This window comes from Nycticebus coucang, chromosome 4, assembly GCF_027406575.1.
Source record: "Nycticebus coucang isolate mNycCou1 chromosome 4, mNycCou1.pri, whole genome shotgun sequence".
Lineage (NCBI taxonomy): Eukaryota > Metazoa > Chordata > Mammalia > Primates > Lorisidae > Nycticebus > Nycticebus coucang.
Window position 1 is genome coordinate 97,158,826 of NC_069783.1, and position 16,758 is coordinate 97,175,583.

Here is a 16,758-nt window from a genome sequence, read left to right on the forward strand (position 1 = left end):
ATTTAATCAGACATTCTTTCTACATCTATTGAGGTGATATGTAGCTTTTGTGCTTGTTTCTGTTAATGTGTTATATCATATTTATTGATTTGTGTATGTTGAGCCATCCTTGCATCCCTGGTATAAAGCCCATTTGATCATGGTGTATTATCTTTTTCATGTGCTGTTGGGTTTCCTTCATTAGTATTTTGTTGAAGATTTTTGTGTCTATGTTTATTAGGGATGTTGGTTTATAGTTTTCTTTTTTTTTTAAGTCTCTTTTTCTTTTTGTTGTTGTTGAGTTCTTATTTGGTATTGGTATCAGAGTGATAACTGGCCTTGTAGAATGAATTTGAGAAAATCCCCTCTTTCTTTGATTGAAGTAGCTTCAGGAGCATTCGTTTTGTATTAGTTCTTCTTTGTATGTTTGGTAGAATTAAGCTGTGAATACTTCTGGTTCTGGGCTTTTATTTTTTGGAAGTTTTTTTTTTATTACAAGTAAATCTCATTACTCATTATTGGTCTGTTCAGACTGTCTATTTGTTTCCTGATTCAGTCATGGGAATATGTAGGTTTCCAGGAATTTATCTATTTCTTTTAGCTTTTCTAGTTTGTGAACATATAATTGTTCTTGATAGTCTCTGATGATCTCTTTTTAAAAATTTGTTAATGTTGAATAGTCTACCTACCTATTCTGCTCTGCTAGACTTGAGTTTCCTAGCATGGTTTTTGTGCCTTATTCACTATTCATTTTTATATACTATCTAGTCTCGCAGGGATACACAATTGCCAAGACATGGAAGCAACCAAAGTGCTAATCAACTCATAAATGGATTAACAGACTGTGGTATATATATATATAACACGAAGCACTATGCAGCCATAAGAAAAGATGGAGATTTTACGTCTTTCGTGTTTACCTGGATGAAGTTGAAACACATTCTTCTTAGTAAAGTATCTCAAGAATGGGAAAAAAAGTATCCAGTATTTCAATACTAATATGAAACCAATATATAAATAACTACATGCCCACATGTAAGAATAAAACACAAGTATAGTCTAGCAAGGTGGAGGGGAGAGGAAAGAGAAGAGGGAGGAGGGAGAAGGGAAGGTGATTGGAGGGATCTTACTTAATTTGCACAATGTGAGTGTGTTCAGTACACCCTTTGGGTTAAGAGCTCAACTACAACTTGAACTTAACCTTAGAATTAAAAACAATGTAATGTAAACATTTATACCCTGATATAAACCGGAAATAAAAATAAACAAATAAAATCAAGCTCCATGAAAAAAAGTAATCCTTTGATAAAGAAGGAGGAAGCTATATTTAACCCCAATGTTTGAGTTTGTCCATTTATAGTATTTTAATGTCTCTTTTTTTAATTTTAGATTAATATGAGGGTATGTAAGATTAGTTTACAGTGTTTGCATTTGAAGGTAAAGTCTGAGTTGTATTTGTGTCCTTTACCGAGGAAGCATGCCATGTACCTGTGCCTGGTATCTATTGGGTGGGAACTTACTGAATCTCCTCTTCCTTGCCTCCTTCTTGAGTTTAATTTATTTTAAATTATTGATCTGTGATTTCAAAGTTTCTTTTTGGTTAAGAGTTACTGCTGAAGAATTATATTGTGTTCCTTTTGGGGGTAACATTACCGTTCTTTTTCATGTTTCCTCTATCTTTATGTTAATTTCTGAACACAATAGTTTAGCAGTCATTGAAATAAGAAAATAGCAGTTTCTTATTTTTGAATTTACTTTTGTTGGGGGTGGGTGACTTTTCCTGAGGAATTGAGTATGATGTTGGTTGGGTAGATGCCTTTTGTTTTGATTCCAAGTGGCTGCAGTAATGAAGACTCTGTATGATTTCTTTGGCTATAAATAGTGTTAGTGGCATCTGTGTTTTCCTCAGTGTGTTAGAGTGTGGTTATTGGTGGAGGCTGTGGTGAAGTTGTGCTGGGGACTGGAATACTAGATGGACCCATCTTGAGGTTTTAGTGGCAGTGACTGTGGGCCAAGCATGTCTCTCCATGTGCCCTCATGAGACTTATGCTGACACCTGTGTTAGCAGTTATAGGTAGGCCAGTTCTTGGGCTTCTGGGTGGCTTTTTCAGATACTTGTTGTAATAGCAGTGGACTAAGCAGGTGACTGCACTATTGAGCCCCTGGGCAGCTGCATGGAGTGGATGATGTGGTAATGGTGCTTGTAAGATGTCCTTCCAGGTCCAAAGTGATGTGAATTTGTGTTGGTAGTAGTTGCAATGGCTGTGCAGGCCAGGCTCCAGGCCAGAGGTGGTGTTTGCAGGTTGGAACTGAATGAGGTTGTGGTCTAGTAGGATGGATATTAATGCCCAACCTCATTCCCATGGGGGGAGTGCTCAGGTGTCCCAGGTGGTGGACTGAGTTGTGGAACACCTAGTGACCTGGATTTCACATTCTGTCTCATGGGCTGGGGTGAAGCTGGGCAGAGCCAGACCAGGCAGAGTTGTGTTCCACCTCCCCCAATGGTTAGTGCATGTGCCAGCTGTGATGGCTGGGGGCAGGGTAATCCTCAGGTCCCTGGGAGAATGGTTGGGTGAAGAGTGGCTGCTCCTCTGCTGGGTTCCTCCCATGTGGAGGGTGAGTGTTCTTCCAGCAACCACAGCTTAGGTGTGAGTTGGAGACTTGCATCTCTCTCACACCCCACTCATGGCAGGACTTGTTGTTCCATCAGACCCTGAAACTCATATCTAGTCTGCAACTCAGCCTAGACTGTAATAGCCCTGTCCAGCTCAAGACCAAGCCTCCATGGTAACTCATTCTCCTCACATCCTGGGCGTAGTCCCTGCTTCTCACGCTACCCCACTGTCATGCCCTGGTTCCATATGCAGCAGCCTGCTGGTTCCAAGGACCACACATAGTCTGTTAAAGTCTAAGACCAAAAATGATATCTTGCTGTGGCCCCTTAGGTTTCAAGAAAAGGCCTGGGGTCTTGGGCATGTTCTTTGCCTGGATCAGTTTCTTCCCACAGTCCCCTGGCTGCTCCTTAGGTTAGATTCATGACTTGGGAGAGTGAAGGTGCTCTCCTATGATGTGACCTGGACTATATGATTCCCCAGTGGAAAACAGGACTGCAGAAAAACATTCACTAACCTTCTCCTGTATTTAGGATTGTTCTGGCACCTGGCTGGTTCCAACAATGCAGGCTGTTCTGTGGAATTACCATGTTCCCTTTTTGATCATATATTCAAAGTGTGATTGTCTACACACTTTCTTGGTTTTTCTAGGATAAGGCACACATGAAGTGCTTCTGGTAAGCCATCTCTTGCTACTCTAAGGGGGATTTCGAGCTGGGAAGATTCTCATCTATTTGCAGTTAGAAGTTTGCTGCAATTACCGATTTGTTTTAAAAATATTATGAAGAATAGATGAAAAATGCTTAGGTGGGGAATGAAGAAGGGGTGCAGAGCCTCTGGGCATCCCATCCTCCAGGAATCTCCATGTGTTCAGCCAAACAGAAATTCCGTACCAACCTCTTGATGTGTGAAGAAGAGCAGGTAGCGAATTTATGGGTCATTATGAAAGTTTTGAGATACACAAAAATCAAGAAATCTAAAATCTGTGCAGATGGAAACAAATGAAGCTCTTCTTGCAATGCTGATAAGCCAAGCAAGTTGAAACATGCATAGGTGAATAAGGAAGGAGGCTGACGACTATGTTTCTTGGAAGTAAAATAATGAACCATAACATAGTCTGTCTCAAAACTTTTGTAGCAGTTGGGCACGGTGGCTCACATCTATAATCCTCACTCTGGCAAGCTGAGGTGGGTGGATTGCCTGAGCTCAGGAGTTCAAGACTAGCCTGAGCAAGAGCGAGACCAGTTTCTACTGAAATAGAATACCTGAGGCAAGAGGATGCTGCCTGAATATTTAAAGACTTGGTAACATGTGTTTTATTCCTGTAGGTGAAGTAAAAACAAAATAAGGGCATAAAAATAGAGGAAATAGAAGAGAAACACTTTCCCTCCACTGAGAGTAATCATCCTCTTTCTAAAGAACTTTTCTTTGAGAAATGGGGACAATGGAAAGAAAATAAGGAAAGAGAGACTGAAAACAAATTGCGAGGTGGCTTATGATCGTTAAGATGTCAAGATAATCAATGAATCCCCAACAATAAAAAAAAAAAAAAAAAGATGTCAAGATAAAGCCACCTCAGAGGAAAGGGGAGGGGGAGGGGAAGGGAGGGTGGTGGGTCGATAGAGGGAGGGTTAATAGGGGGACCACACCTATGGAGCATATTGCAAGTACAAGTTGGATCTATCAGGTGTAGAACACAAATGTCTTAATTCTGTAATTGGGTAAATGAGGTGAAGGTTATGTTAATTAGTAGGATATAAGCACTCCAATTTGTACAAATAATCAACACATTGAATCTCATAATGGCATAAATGCATTCATGATCTATGTACAAATGACTTAATAAATTAAAAAAAAAAAAAAAGGATAAGCCACCTTCAGAAAAGGAAAAATATTTCCCACGGCTCACATTCAGGAGTTTTTATATAAACATCTTCAAAATGTGGTTCTCCCCCAAAGGGAAACTTATCTCCCTTAGGAATGAGCAGAGTACTTTAAAATACATTCCCTAGGTTGAGGTATTTATATATTTTGCAAATCGAAGTCACAAACTTAAACCAATATTCAAAATTATGTATTTTCTTACTTCACCTTCTTAGAGGTAAAACATTAAAAACCTTTCTTTTTTTTTTTTTTTCCTGTATTTACTCTGCAGACTGGCTGAAGAAGATTGATAGAGCCTGTATCTTACAATCTCTAGGTCTTTATTCAAGGTAGTCTCAAAAGGTACTTAAGTTGTTTTTTTTTTTTTTTTTTTGTTATCGCCCTCCGTAGAGGGCTGTGGCGTCACACAGCTTACAGCAACCTCCAAATCCTGGGCTTAGGCCATTCTCTTGCCTCAGCCTCCCAAGTAGCTGGGACTACAGGTGCCCACCACAACACCCGGCTATTTTTTTGTTGTTGTAGTTTGGCCAGGGCTGTGTTTGAACCCGCCACCCTTGGTCTATGGGGCTGGCACCTTACTCACTGAGCCACAGGCGCTTCCTGGTACTTAAGTTTTGATGGAGTCAAAAAATAAAACCAAACCAAACCAAAAAAACAAAACAAAAAAAGGATCCTGAGTGAAATTATATATTCCATTGTTGAACATTATCAGGGTTAGATTTTAAAGTTACTCCGTATTTCCCCAGAATGTTTCTGAGTCTGAGTCTCTTCTGGTGTTTATCAAGTAGTTAAGATACTAAAGGAACAATAATTTTAGTTTAAGTGAAATGCAAACAAAGAAGTTAATTTTTGTGGGAAAAATTGATACAATGCATAATAAACCCAATAAATTCTGTATTTGACTGGCTTATGAAAATCAGTTCATTACTTCCTCAGAATGATGTTTAAAATGATAGACTATTAATACTGTTTTTCTTGTTAGAACTAATCATACTATGGCACTTCTCCTTCAGTGTAGCTAATCAAGTAGAGTTTAAGGGTGGGTTGGGAATTCTTCAGACAAGAAAACACTTGCTGCTAAATTTAAATTATGTAAAACTTTAACAATTTACTCCCAAATTAAGAAGTGATTCTCCAAGATCTAATTGAAGAATGGAGATTTTTGCATAGCTGGATAATGTTGCCATCACTTTGCTTTTTGAACTCTTCCTTGACTGACTGTTCTTTATGTTTATTAAAAAATTATGATACTGCTGGCCTATGTTTCAAGAATATTGTAGAAAATAATATCACTTCCTAGTAGTATGTAGGCAAAAATATAAATTGAGAAAATAAATTAGAAATATGGTGGATAATTGCTGAGAAATAATTACCTTTTCTTTTTCAGGGGAAAAGGAGGGGAAGGGAGGGGAGAAGGGAGGGGGGAAGGGAGGGGGGACCACACCCACGGTGCATCTTACAAGGGTACATGTGAAATTTACTCGGTGTAGAATATAAATGTCTTAACACAATTAACTAAGAAAACGTCGTGAAGGCTATGTTAACCAGTTTGATGAAAACATTTCAAATTGTATATAAAACCAGCATATTGTACCCCATGATTGCATTAATGTACACAGCTATGATTTAATTAAAAAAAAAGAAAAGAAAAACTTTTCTTTTTCAACAAAAATTTTTTTCCCAGAAAACTGATAGTGAAATGAGGTGTACAATTACCATCCAGCTAGCACTTCTGGGTAGGACACATTTGGACACATGATTTAAATCAATTTTTCAGCCCCTTCCTTCAGCTCCGGGGACCAAGGCTCGCTTCTCCAAAGACATGGCAGGTTGCCTAAGGAGAACCTCTTATTCCTTAACCTGATTTTGCAAACCTTGGTTTACTTTTCTGCAGTTCTCCACATAGGAGAGGAAGTTGGCATGTTGCTGCATTTCCCAGCAAGGAGAGGCTGTCGGTAGCCCCTCTTTAAGTTATAGCATTTGTCTGCGGGCACTTTCTCCTTGTGGCATTTTCTCTTGCATTAGTCAAAGATGAGCTCTGACTTCTTCAGTGTTCCTGGGGAAACTGGTCAAGTGGCCATGATTTAGTCTTTTCACATGTGTCCTCAGTTAATCTCTGGCTATTTGCGGTAACTTGAGTCACCTCATGTCCTTGTAGCCAGGAGCCCAGCTCAAACAGTAGAGAGAGGCTCCATGTCAGTGAGGGAAACCTGATTCAGACAAGGTAACGCCATAATGGGGGGATTTACTGGCTCATGTAAATTAACCTTTTTCTTTTCTTTTTTTTGAGACAGTCTCACTTTGTTGCCCTTGGTAGAGTCCTGTGGTGTCATAGCTCACAGCAACCTCCAACTCTTGGGCTCAAGTGATCTTTTTGCCTCAGCCTCCCAAGTAGCTGGGACTACAGGCACCCAACATGACACCCAGTAATTTTTAGAGACGGGGTCTTGCTTTTGCTCAGGCTGGTCTGGAACTCCTGAGCTTGGGCTATCCACCTACCGGGACCTCCTATCAGCAGTAGGATTCCAGGTGTGAGCCACTGCGCCTGGCCCAATGAAGAAATTCTTGAAGAGGGCAGGTGAGATTTGACCTTCATGTCATGGGATGAGGAACTCTCATGTCTGCTGAACTTTTACTCTTCATCAACTTTATCTTCCTTTGTAAGATGGCTTTCTTCCCTTAGATTAGCCATCTTCAAAGCATGAAACCAGGGTCGCAGACAAGTTGGACTTTGTGAGGTCCGGCAATTAAGTTTTTGAACTCATCCTAGAAAGAGTGCTACATACCTCATTGCCAAATATCACCCTGATCACCTTTGAGGTACTTCCTTTGGGAAGCTATGCACCTATATCAGTGCCTAGTACACCCTTCAAAGCAGTTTTGGAACTCTTCTTTTGTAATGACCATCAGAGCTGACATTGTACAAGATCTGACAATGAAGTTTGTGAACTCATCTAGAAAAAAATATTATATACCTCATTGCTAAATACCACTATTGTCACCTTTGAAATACTGCCCTTGGCCATCTGGTTACCATAATGATATTCAGCAATGGGGTATGTAGCACTTTTTCTAGAAAGAGTTCATAAACTTGATTGAACAATTTTACATATCTCTGCAACACTGTCACTGAAGAACAAAGTAAGATCTACTTTACCAGGTTCTGTTAGAAAAAAATTCAGAGGAAGGACTGTGATTGTTTTGGAGAACTGTGACTGCATCATAAAGTGTGTCACATGACCAACCTTGTGCTGTGAGAGGTAGAATCTGCAGTCAGAAGAAAGCAGTGAACTTAAATTAACTTTGAGTGAGACCATCATCCCAATCTGTATTGACTACATGTTATCAAGAAAGCTCAACCCTTTTTAGCAAAATATAGTGTATGAGGGTTGATGATAGTGCTTGAATTGAGACTTGAATGATGAAGAGAAAGACAGTTCCAGGTGGAGGGAGAACTGTAATCAAAAGCTTCAATCAATGCTCTACTGTATCTGAGGACCTGAACTCCATAGTAGTGAAAGGGGAAGCACTTAGTTTCCATGTGTTTGTTCTACAAGAAGTTGGGAGCCTTTGGAATCTTTAAGCAGAGAAGCGACCAGTTGTATTTCTGTCTTATGGTAAATACGTGATCAGAGAGCTTCCTTGACTTTTTTATACATCTTATTGGTACCTGAGCAAAAGCTATAAGTCTTGGCCCTTGACTGGCTGCCCTCAGGCTGAGGAATTCTTGAGTGGGGAGGAGGATTAGGAAATGCTGCTGGCAGCAGGGTGCACACTCTTGCCAGGCAGAAATGTGTGAAGATGCCTGCACACCACCTTGTTTAGGCCAGAGAAGAGAAACCTACACCTAGAACCAAGTCATAAAAATTGAGAGGAGTAAAGGTAAAATAGTTGGCTAAGTGTAATTAAATGCTCACGGTCCTCAAATGCCACATTAGCTCTTATGAGTATGTTCACCTTCCAGAATGTTTTTAAATGAAATGATTCACATTTTAACTCTTTTTCTTATTTTTGCTTCCTTCTGTGAGACCTCTACCGACACGCCCACATTCCTTCCTCAAACATCAATGTGTTTGGGAATCATCTGGAAAGATAGTTGCATATACAGGCCACATCCGGAGATCCTGATTCTCCACAGGTCTTGGATGGGGCACAGGCATTTACATTTTTCTATGGATTTCAAGTAATTATATGGCCTATAGACCTATGGCTGTAATATACTTGCTGGGAACTTCCAGAACTTCCAGAGAATCGACTCCTGCTCAGTTCTCAAGGCTAATGTGAGACCCTGAAGATAACACTGCATACACATCTCATGCAGGGTTGTTGCATGGACGTTTCTCATTGCCAAGTCCTACTTGTAACCTGCCTTCAACATACCCCATGAATTTTTCACTTGTGAAACCTTACTTCCATCATCATAATCTTGGTCAAATTTTCCTGCCTCTCTGAGGCCTTTCTCAACATTCCCCAACTACAGTGGGTAGACACATGCTCTGATGACTTGTGCTTTATTATGCTTTTGAGATTATGTGTGTGTTCTCCCTCCACAAAACTATGGCTGGTTTAGATGCCAGTAAGTGATCTACAAACATTAGTTGAATTGAATTAAAAGCATTTATAAAGGAGAAAATAGTTGTGGAGAATCCATGAAATGGGTAAGGCTACACGATTAACCTATCATTTAGGATAGTTTGAATTTATTTTATTTTTAAACTAGACTCAACCAGCAGTAATTGGGTATGTACTTGGCACCATTACAGGCATAGACTCATGCTAAGTATAGGTGAATGCTAACCCCTGTTCTCTCGAAGCACACATCCTGGTAGAAAGGAAATGAATATCTGTAAAAGGTAGCCTTCAGTGAATCCTCTAATGGGAGTCATGGACTATTATAGAAAAAAGTATTTTTTTGGAATTTTCTATTCAGAAAATAGTCAAATGACAAATCATCAAAGTAGAAAAGACAGTCTGTTTTTCCCCTGAAAGGCTCTGTTAAGGTAGTTTTATATTAGCTGGCTTGAATTTTGCCTATGCTGTATTTTGAGTGATAGAGTGATGAAGAAAACCTTAATTGCTGGTGTGGGTAAAAAGCCACTAATTACAGTGCTTTCACTTTTATGTCTCTAAATTAGTGATAATCACCATATATTTATGTTGAAGTGAAGCAAGATAATAACAAAGCAGGATGCACCAGGAAATTCTGGGCATGATTTACCTCTACGTGGTCCCACAGAATGGAACCTAACACCTGTCAAAACATGGGCACGTTTTGAGATGTTATATAGGCAGTGGGTTTGAAGATAAAATGACAGACCATTGCAGGAAATGAATCGTCTCCAATCTCCAGGTTCATGCCCCTTCAAATCTATCCTCCCCATGTCCTTCAGAGTTTTCTTTTTAACATATAAATCTGCTCGTATTGCACCACCATTACTAGTAATGATTCATCCATGTAGTCATTGATTCAGAATACGTTAATGACACATCAGGTGCTATGATAAGCATGGATGATACCTTTATTCACATACTTTCTACTTGAGTTGGGGAGATAGAGATTAGTTATATGATTAAAAATATAATTTCTCCCTTTTCTTCCTAACCTATAGAATAAAATTTAAACTTTTAAGCATTATGTATAATGGTGTCATTGTCCTACCCCTAATTTTTTCTATCCTTATCCCTTAGGATCACATCTTCTCCAGCTAACAGAATCATTGGCAGTTCTGTGAATATGCCACCTGTTTATTTCTATCATGACTGCTTCTTTTCCTTGAAGCATTCTCCTCCTCTTTTTCCTGCTTGGTGAGCTTATCCATAAAGATTTTATTCAAATATCCTCCTTTGTTCTCTTTTGTGGCAGACGTAGCCATTTAGTTTCCTGCATTTCCAAAGGATCTTCCCCTTCCTTAATTCTTGCATTTGCCGTGTTGTGATGTAGTGATCCCTAGATGACTGTTTCTTCTCTTAGACTACGAATTCTTAAAGGTAGAAATTGGGTCTTACTTGATTTCATCTTCCCAGACCCCAGCACACAATTTGGCTCAGAGTACATGCTCAGAGCACGTTGGTTGATAATTAATTGCTTTCTGCAATCGTGCTAACTAGATATGGAGATAAGGAAAGAGAGACATGCACGGAAATGGGGGGGGGAATTCAGTGACATGAAACAATTAAAATAAATTGTACTTGGGATATTAAAGACCAATAGTTTTCATTTTGAAGCTTTGAAATTAAGAAATTTAACCAGAATTTTCTATAATATAAAGAGTACATTTAGTCTGTTATTTTGATATAGACAGTGTCACATTGATGTCACAGTATGATGCCACAAGGCTGTGGACTTCAGGCATGAAAGCTTCCCGTGTTCACATGATGATGGAGGAGTACATCTCCCCTTTCAATAGCATGTATGCTACTGGGAGATGCTGTGACTTGATACTGTACCCAAGGATGCTCCAGGTCCCATACTCTAAACTCAGCAAGGCCAAGGACAGTCTGGAAGTAGCCTGCACAATTTGCCAGCTTTATAAGTTTCTTGTGTGTGTGTGTGTGTGTATTTAATAAAAAAGAAGGAGACTCAAATTTACTGTGATGGTGATGACTACCAACTCTAGAAGATGACCTGCTGAAGTGGACAGAGAAGGTTTTATTCTTTCTGTTTCTGAAAGGTTGTTTTGTCTGCACCTCCCTAATGAGAGGGAGACTCGTATTTTGTGTACTTATGATGTTATTGAAGGTGAGGTGGTTTGACTTCAGGTCAGAGTATAGTCAATAGAAAAATCTGTTTGCAATGAAAACACCTCCTGGCTTTGTTTGAGAGGCCAGGTGCATCAGTTGTATGTGACAGACCAGAAAGGGAACATTTGGAACATTCGCGCCCAGCCCCTAGAATGCCTCGGTATGGTAAACTTGCACACACTTCCAAACAGGACGCTACTGGACACGGGGAACTCCGGTTCCCACCTGGGGTGCACATCCACACTCAGTGTCTCACTGAGGCTGCCAGAAACTGCATGAAGTTACAGTAACACGTCCAGCCATGTGTCATGCTAAGGATATAAAGCAATATAAAGCTAAGGAAAATGATGCTGTAAAAATTCAGGTAAAGTTAATTCATTTTTAATCCAAAGCTGTATGTTCAATTGTTCCTCAATAGAAAAAAATTTTAAATTGCTTGAGTAATGAACTGAAGATTATTTTTTTTGCCTGTATAGTTTACTTTTTGCCCAATGAATCATGTGAATATGATTTCAGAGGGAAATGTGTAGAACATTTACAAAAACAGCTATTCTTCACTCTTCTAAAAATCTTGTTCTGAATGATAAAAATAAATCCAAATCTGTGAGGGAGAGGAAGGTGGGGTTAGTGTGAGGAACTGTGAGGAACTGTGAGGTTTCGATTATATAGCTGATGTTTTATAAGAAAAAGTGAAAGTGACTATAAAAAGCTGGGTAGCAGGTAGTTTGGTGTTCATTATTTAACATATTATCCCTAAGTTCAAATACTTTATAATAGACTCATTAGAATCATCTTCTGCATGGGAATTGAGAATTACAGAAAACAATATGGACATTAAAGTTACTTTTATTATGAATTTTCCACTTGGTGACATTTTCGAAAGGCTCATTAGTTTATTATATTGCTGTATGTCTTGTCTTTATAAGATGCGTTATGATTCAGATTCTTAATTAGCATAATTTGGCTGTTGCCTTCATTATTTTGTATTGGGTAAATCTTACAGTTTAAAGTCTGGTAAGAAAAATTAAGCCAAAATGTGAAAGATGAATATTTTGAGAAATAGTTTATATTCAGGTGGGCACTGGCAAGATGCCCAGGTTGGCTCACTAGGAGGATGCCACTCACCAGCCTCTTCTCCCGAGTCTCTGTTGCCTGCTGGAGGAGGTTTTCCTATTTCATGTCAAGCCAGTGTGAGTGAGCTCCCACTAGCTTTTGTTGCCAAGTGCATGTGAGCGGTACAAAACATGTTTATTTGGGCATGCCCCTGGTTTGGGACACCACGCCATGGAGGGGAATGCAAGCACCTGGTAGTGGGCTGAATAATAGTTCCAGAGATATCCACATTCTAATCCCTAGAATGAGCTAATATGTTGCCTTCCATGGCAGAAGGGACTTGGTAGATGTAATTAAGTCAGGACATTGAGATGGAGAGATCCCATTGGATTATCTGTGTGGGCTTGATGTCATCACAAGGACCCTTACAAGAGGGAGAAGGATTGTTAGACACAGAGAAGATGGGACTGGGGAAGCGGAGATCAGAGTGTATGTGGCCACAAGCCTAAGAATGTAGCAGCTTCTAGGAACCAGAAAAAGCAAGGAACGACTTATCCCCTGGAGCCTCCAGAATGAATGAGCCCTGTTGACACCTGGATTGTAGCCCACTGAAAGTGATATTGGACTTATGACCTCTGGAAGTATAAGCTTGTAAGTTTGCATTGTTTGAAGCCACTACATTTGTGATTATTTCATATAGCAGCCCCAGGAAATGAATACAAAGAGGCTTGGCTTGAGAAATGATGAGCAACAGCATGGCAGGCAGGGAAAGACCTCTCTCTTTCAGAGATCACTGGGCTCACGAAGAACTTGGAAAAGGTGAGGGTTAAGTACTCAACAGTGCTTGCTTTGAGCCAGAGTGCCTGAGTTTACACCCTGGCACCACTATTTATTTGCAATGGAATCTTGAGTAATTGAACCTCTGTCTGGCTTTGTTCTCCCTTGTATAAAAACAGGAATGATAATAAAACTTACCTCAGAAACTTGTTATGAGGCTTAACTTTCATCATCTATTCAAAGTGTTTGCACAGTACCTGGCACAAAGTAAAGGGACTATAAACATTGGCTATTATAATATAAGCCCTTAGCTAGTCAAAGGGCTTGCCATGTGTTGATGGCTGCTGAATTTTATTAGCACACTTAATAAGACCATTCTTTACTTTGGGAAACCACAAAAATTACACATCATATGAATCTAAAAGAAATACCTGCTCTGGGACTTTATGATGTGGGTTATTCTCACTGGGGTTAGGTGATATCTCAAGGTGGTTTTGATTTGCATTTCTCTGATGATTAGGGACAATCAGCATTTTTTCATGCACTGGCCATTCATCTGTCTTCTTGGGAGAAGGTCCTGTACATGTCTTTTGTCCAATGATAAATAGGGTTGTTTGCTCTTTTCTTGTTGATTAGTTTGAGTTCTCTTGAGTTGATTAGATTCTGGTCATTAGGCCTTTGTCAGATTTGTAAACGTGCTACTAGTTGTTGTGCCCTTAGCTATGCAGAAGCTTTTTAGCTTGATCAGGCTGGCTGGGGTACAGAAAGAAGGGAACACTATACTGTTTTAGTGGGGTTGAAAACTAATACATCCTTTTTTGGAAAGAAGTATAGAGAATCCTCAAAAAGCTAAAAATAGACCTTCTATTTGATCCCACAATCCCATTACTAGGTATCCACACAGAAGAAAATAAAAACATTTACCAGAGGGACGTTTGCATTCAAATGTTTCTAGCAGGTCAGTTCACAATTGCAAAGATGTGGAAACAACCCAAGTGCCCATCAACCCATGAATGGATAAATAAACTGTAGTATATGTATACCATGGGATACTTACTGTTCAGCCATAAAGAAAGAAGGAGACTTCACATCTCTTATATTTACCTGGAAGGATTTGGAGAACATCCTCTGAAGTAAACCATCACAGGAATGGAAAAGCAAGTCTCCAATGTGCTCAAAATTAATATGAAACTAATAGATGAACAACTACATGCCTGCATGAGAGAAAAACACATTTAAATTCAAGAAAGAGGGAGGAAGGGTTTGTGATAAGCTTTCACCTATCTGGCACAATGTAGGGGTATGGGGCACACCTCCTAGGTGAAGGGCTCAATTGCAACTTGTACTTTACATTGAACCTAAATGTATGTACCCTTATATTAATCTGAAATATAAAAAGTCATTAAAAAACAAAAAAAATAATTGCTACTCATTTTGTGGGACAATGACATTGTGGTTAAATATGTGGTCATTAAATTGGTGGAGCCTTTGTTCTTTTTTAAGATTGGACTCAAAAATCAATATACCTCTGTATGTTTTCTATGTGAGGAACAGGGCTGTTTCTTGCACTGAAGCATGTTCGTGATTACATATTTAGGTCTTAACTCAGAGTATCCTTAGGTTTCCATTCTTCTACTTAATCCCTGTGCTCACAGTAGAAGGGTTTTCTTGAGACAGCAAAAATCTTCTGGGGGTAAGGAGCACCACATAGGGAGAGGAGGATGTGTGTGCACGCAGGGTCATTGTAGTGCCAGAGTTATGAGAATTTGAGAGACCTCACAGCTCATGACCGGTAATTGGTTTATAGCATGGTTATCCCTGGGTGGAAGGCAGGGCATCTTGTTTGAATTTCACCATCCTGTTCCATTCTATAGCACCTTTTGTAATGAAGTCCTTTGGTATTTCATTGTAATTGTGTCTCTTTAGATGGGTTGTCACCTAGTTCATCCTAAATTCCCCATTTGAGTTGGTCGGAGGTGGCGGACAGAAGGGAGCCTGTGTGTGCAGTAGGCAAGAAGATAGGAGAGAACAAGCATGTGTCTGGCAAGTTCCAGATCATGGAGGCATATACGGTGTGTGCCGGAGTGGAGAGAGGGTGGGCTGTGAAGCTGGAATTGTCCAAAGCACTCGTGTGAAGAACTCTGGGTCTCCACCTTGGGAGTGTGGACTTGATCCCAGAGCCCTTCCTCTTCCAGAGGCGCTATATTAAAATAAATACCATGGGAGTGGAAATAAAGGCTTTGTAGTTTCAGAGTTTCAGAAAATGAACCAAAGAGTTTCTTTCCTTTAGGAATGCTCAGAGCTTATTTTGAATTTCCCAGCATTTGTTACACGCAAATAGAAAAGAGACTCAGAACTAAGCAATAGATCAAAGAGATATTCAAGATGGAGAATTTAAAACAATTGGTGACCAAGGATGTGGGACAGGGGCAGAGGTGATGGAAAGAGAAGTTCAACGCAACCCTAGTTTCAAGCTTAAGATTTTATGTAATAGCTTAGGATTTTAAGGTAATAGAGGACTAGAGTATATGTGGGAGAAAGAATCAGTTTTATAGGAAGATAATGAATTTGAAATTTATTTTGGACTTGTTTATTTTTGAAATACTGAGGAGAGCCAATACTGGTGCTTTTGTTTATAGGCCTTTGAGAGCACAGATCTGGGCGAAAGGGACTGAGGGACTGGAACACTGGGTAGTGTGGACTAGTTTGAGCCATAGGTGTGCATGAAAACCTCTGAGAGATGAGAAGGTAGGATTACACCTCATCTAAGGCTTCTGTGCAAATCACACTTACCTATAAAAATCAATTGATAATAATGTGGCCAGGGGCAGAAAGGTAGAGCTATAATTTAGCCCTTGAGTGCTGACTCCTGCATCCTGACTGAGATCCTTGTCATCTGTAAATAGAAGCCTTATCTGCTTTTTCAGAATCACTGCTTGTGCAATGACTATGAATAAGTACGTGGAAGAAAACGTGTCCCAGAAATCCTACACGACCATCAAGTACTTCATGAAGATGCTGAGCAGTGTCAGCGAGACCTTGATCTTCATCTTCATGGGCGTGTCCACCGTTGGGAAGAACCATGAGTGGAACTGGGCCTTCGTCTGCTTCACACTGGCCTTCTGCCTCATCTGGCGAGCACTGGGTAATGAGCCCATGTTTGCTACGTGAAGATTCAGGGACACTCACTGACAAAAGGGGCCTTTCCTCCCTGGGTCCATCCCTTGCTTTGTCTGAGGATCTGTTTACATCTTTATTTCTTCTTCTTCTTCTTTTTTTGCAGTTTGTGGCCGGGGCTGGGTTTGAACCCACCACCTCCGTCATATGAGGCCAGCACCCTACTCCTGTGAGCCACAAGCACCACCCTATTTCTTCTTCTTTCTCTTCTCCTTCCTCCTCCTCCTCCATACCCTCCTCTTTTTTTTCCTCTTCTTCCTCCCCTTCATCACCTCTTTCTATCCTTCCTGATGCACTTTTTTTCTTCCTTGACTATCTTCAAGCCTTTGCTCTAAGTTACATTAGTCCATCTCACCTCCCCTGATTACACGTTTTCACCCAGGATCCTGGAACTGCAATATCAAAGGATCTGAGCTTTGGTACTAATAAGACAGAAAAGGAGGAGACTTCAGAGCTTATTCTTAAAGCCTTTGCCCTGTCACAGAAGCACAGCAAGTGAGCCTGTGTTTTCACATTCTGACCTCACAGTTTCTTT

General features: G+C 40.0%; 1 protein-coding gene across 1 annotated transcript in view; it reads left to right on the plus strand.

Moving 5' to 3' along the window:
* Positions 1–16,758, plus strand: part of SLC9A2 (solute carrier family 9 member A2) — a 109,932-nt gene that overhangs the window by 55,377 nt on the left and 37,797 nt on the right. Inside the window, exon 4 of the mRNA XM_053589892.1 lies at positions 15,974–16,191. Within this exon, the coding sequence (XP_053445867.1) occupies positions 15,974–16,191 (218 nt within the window). The remainder of the gene's footprint in view (positions 1–15,973; positions 16,192–16,758) is intronic.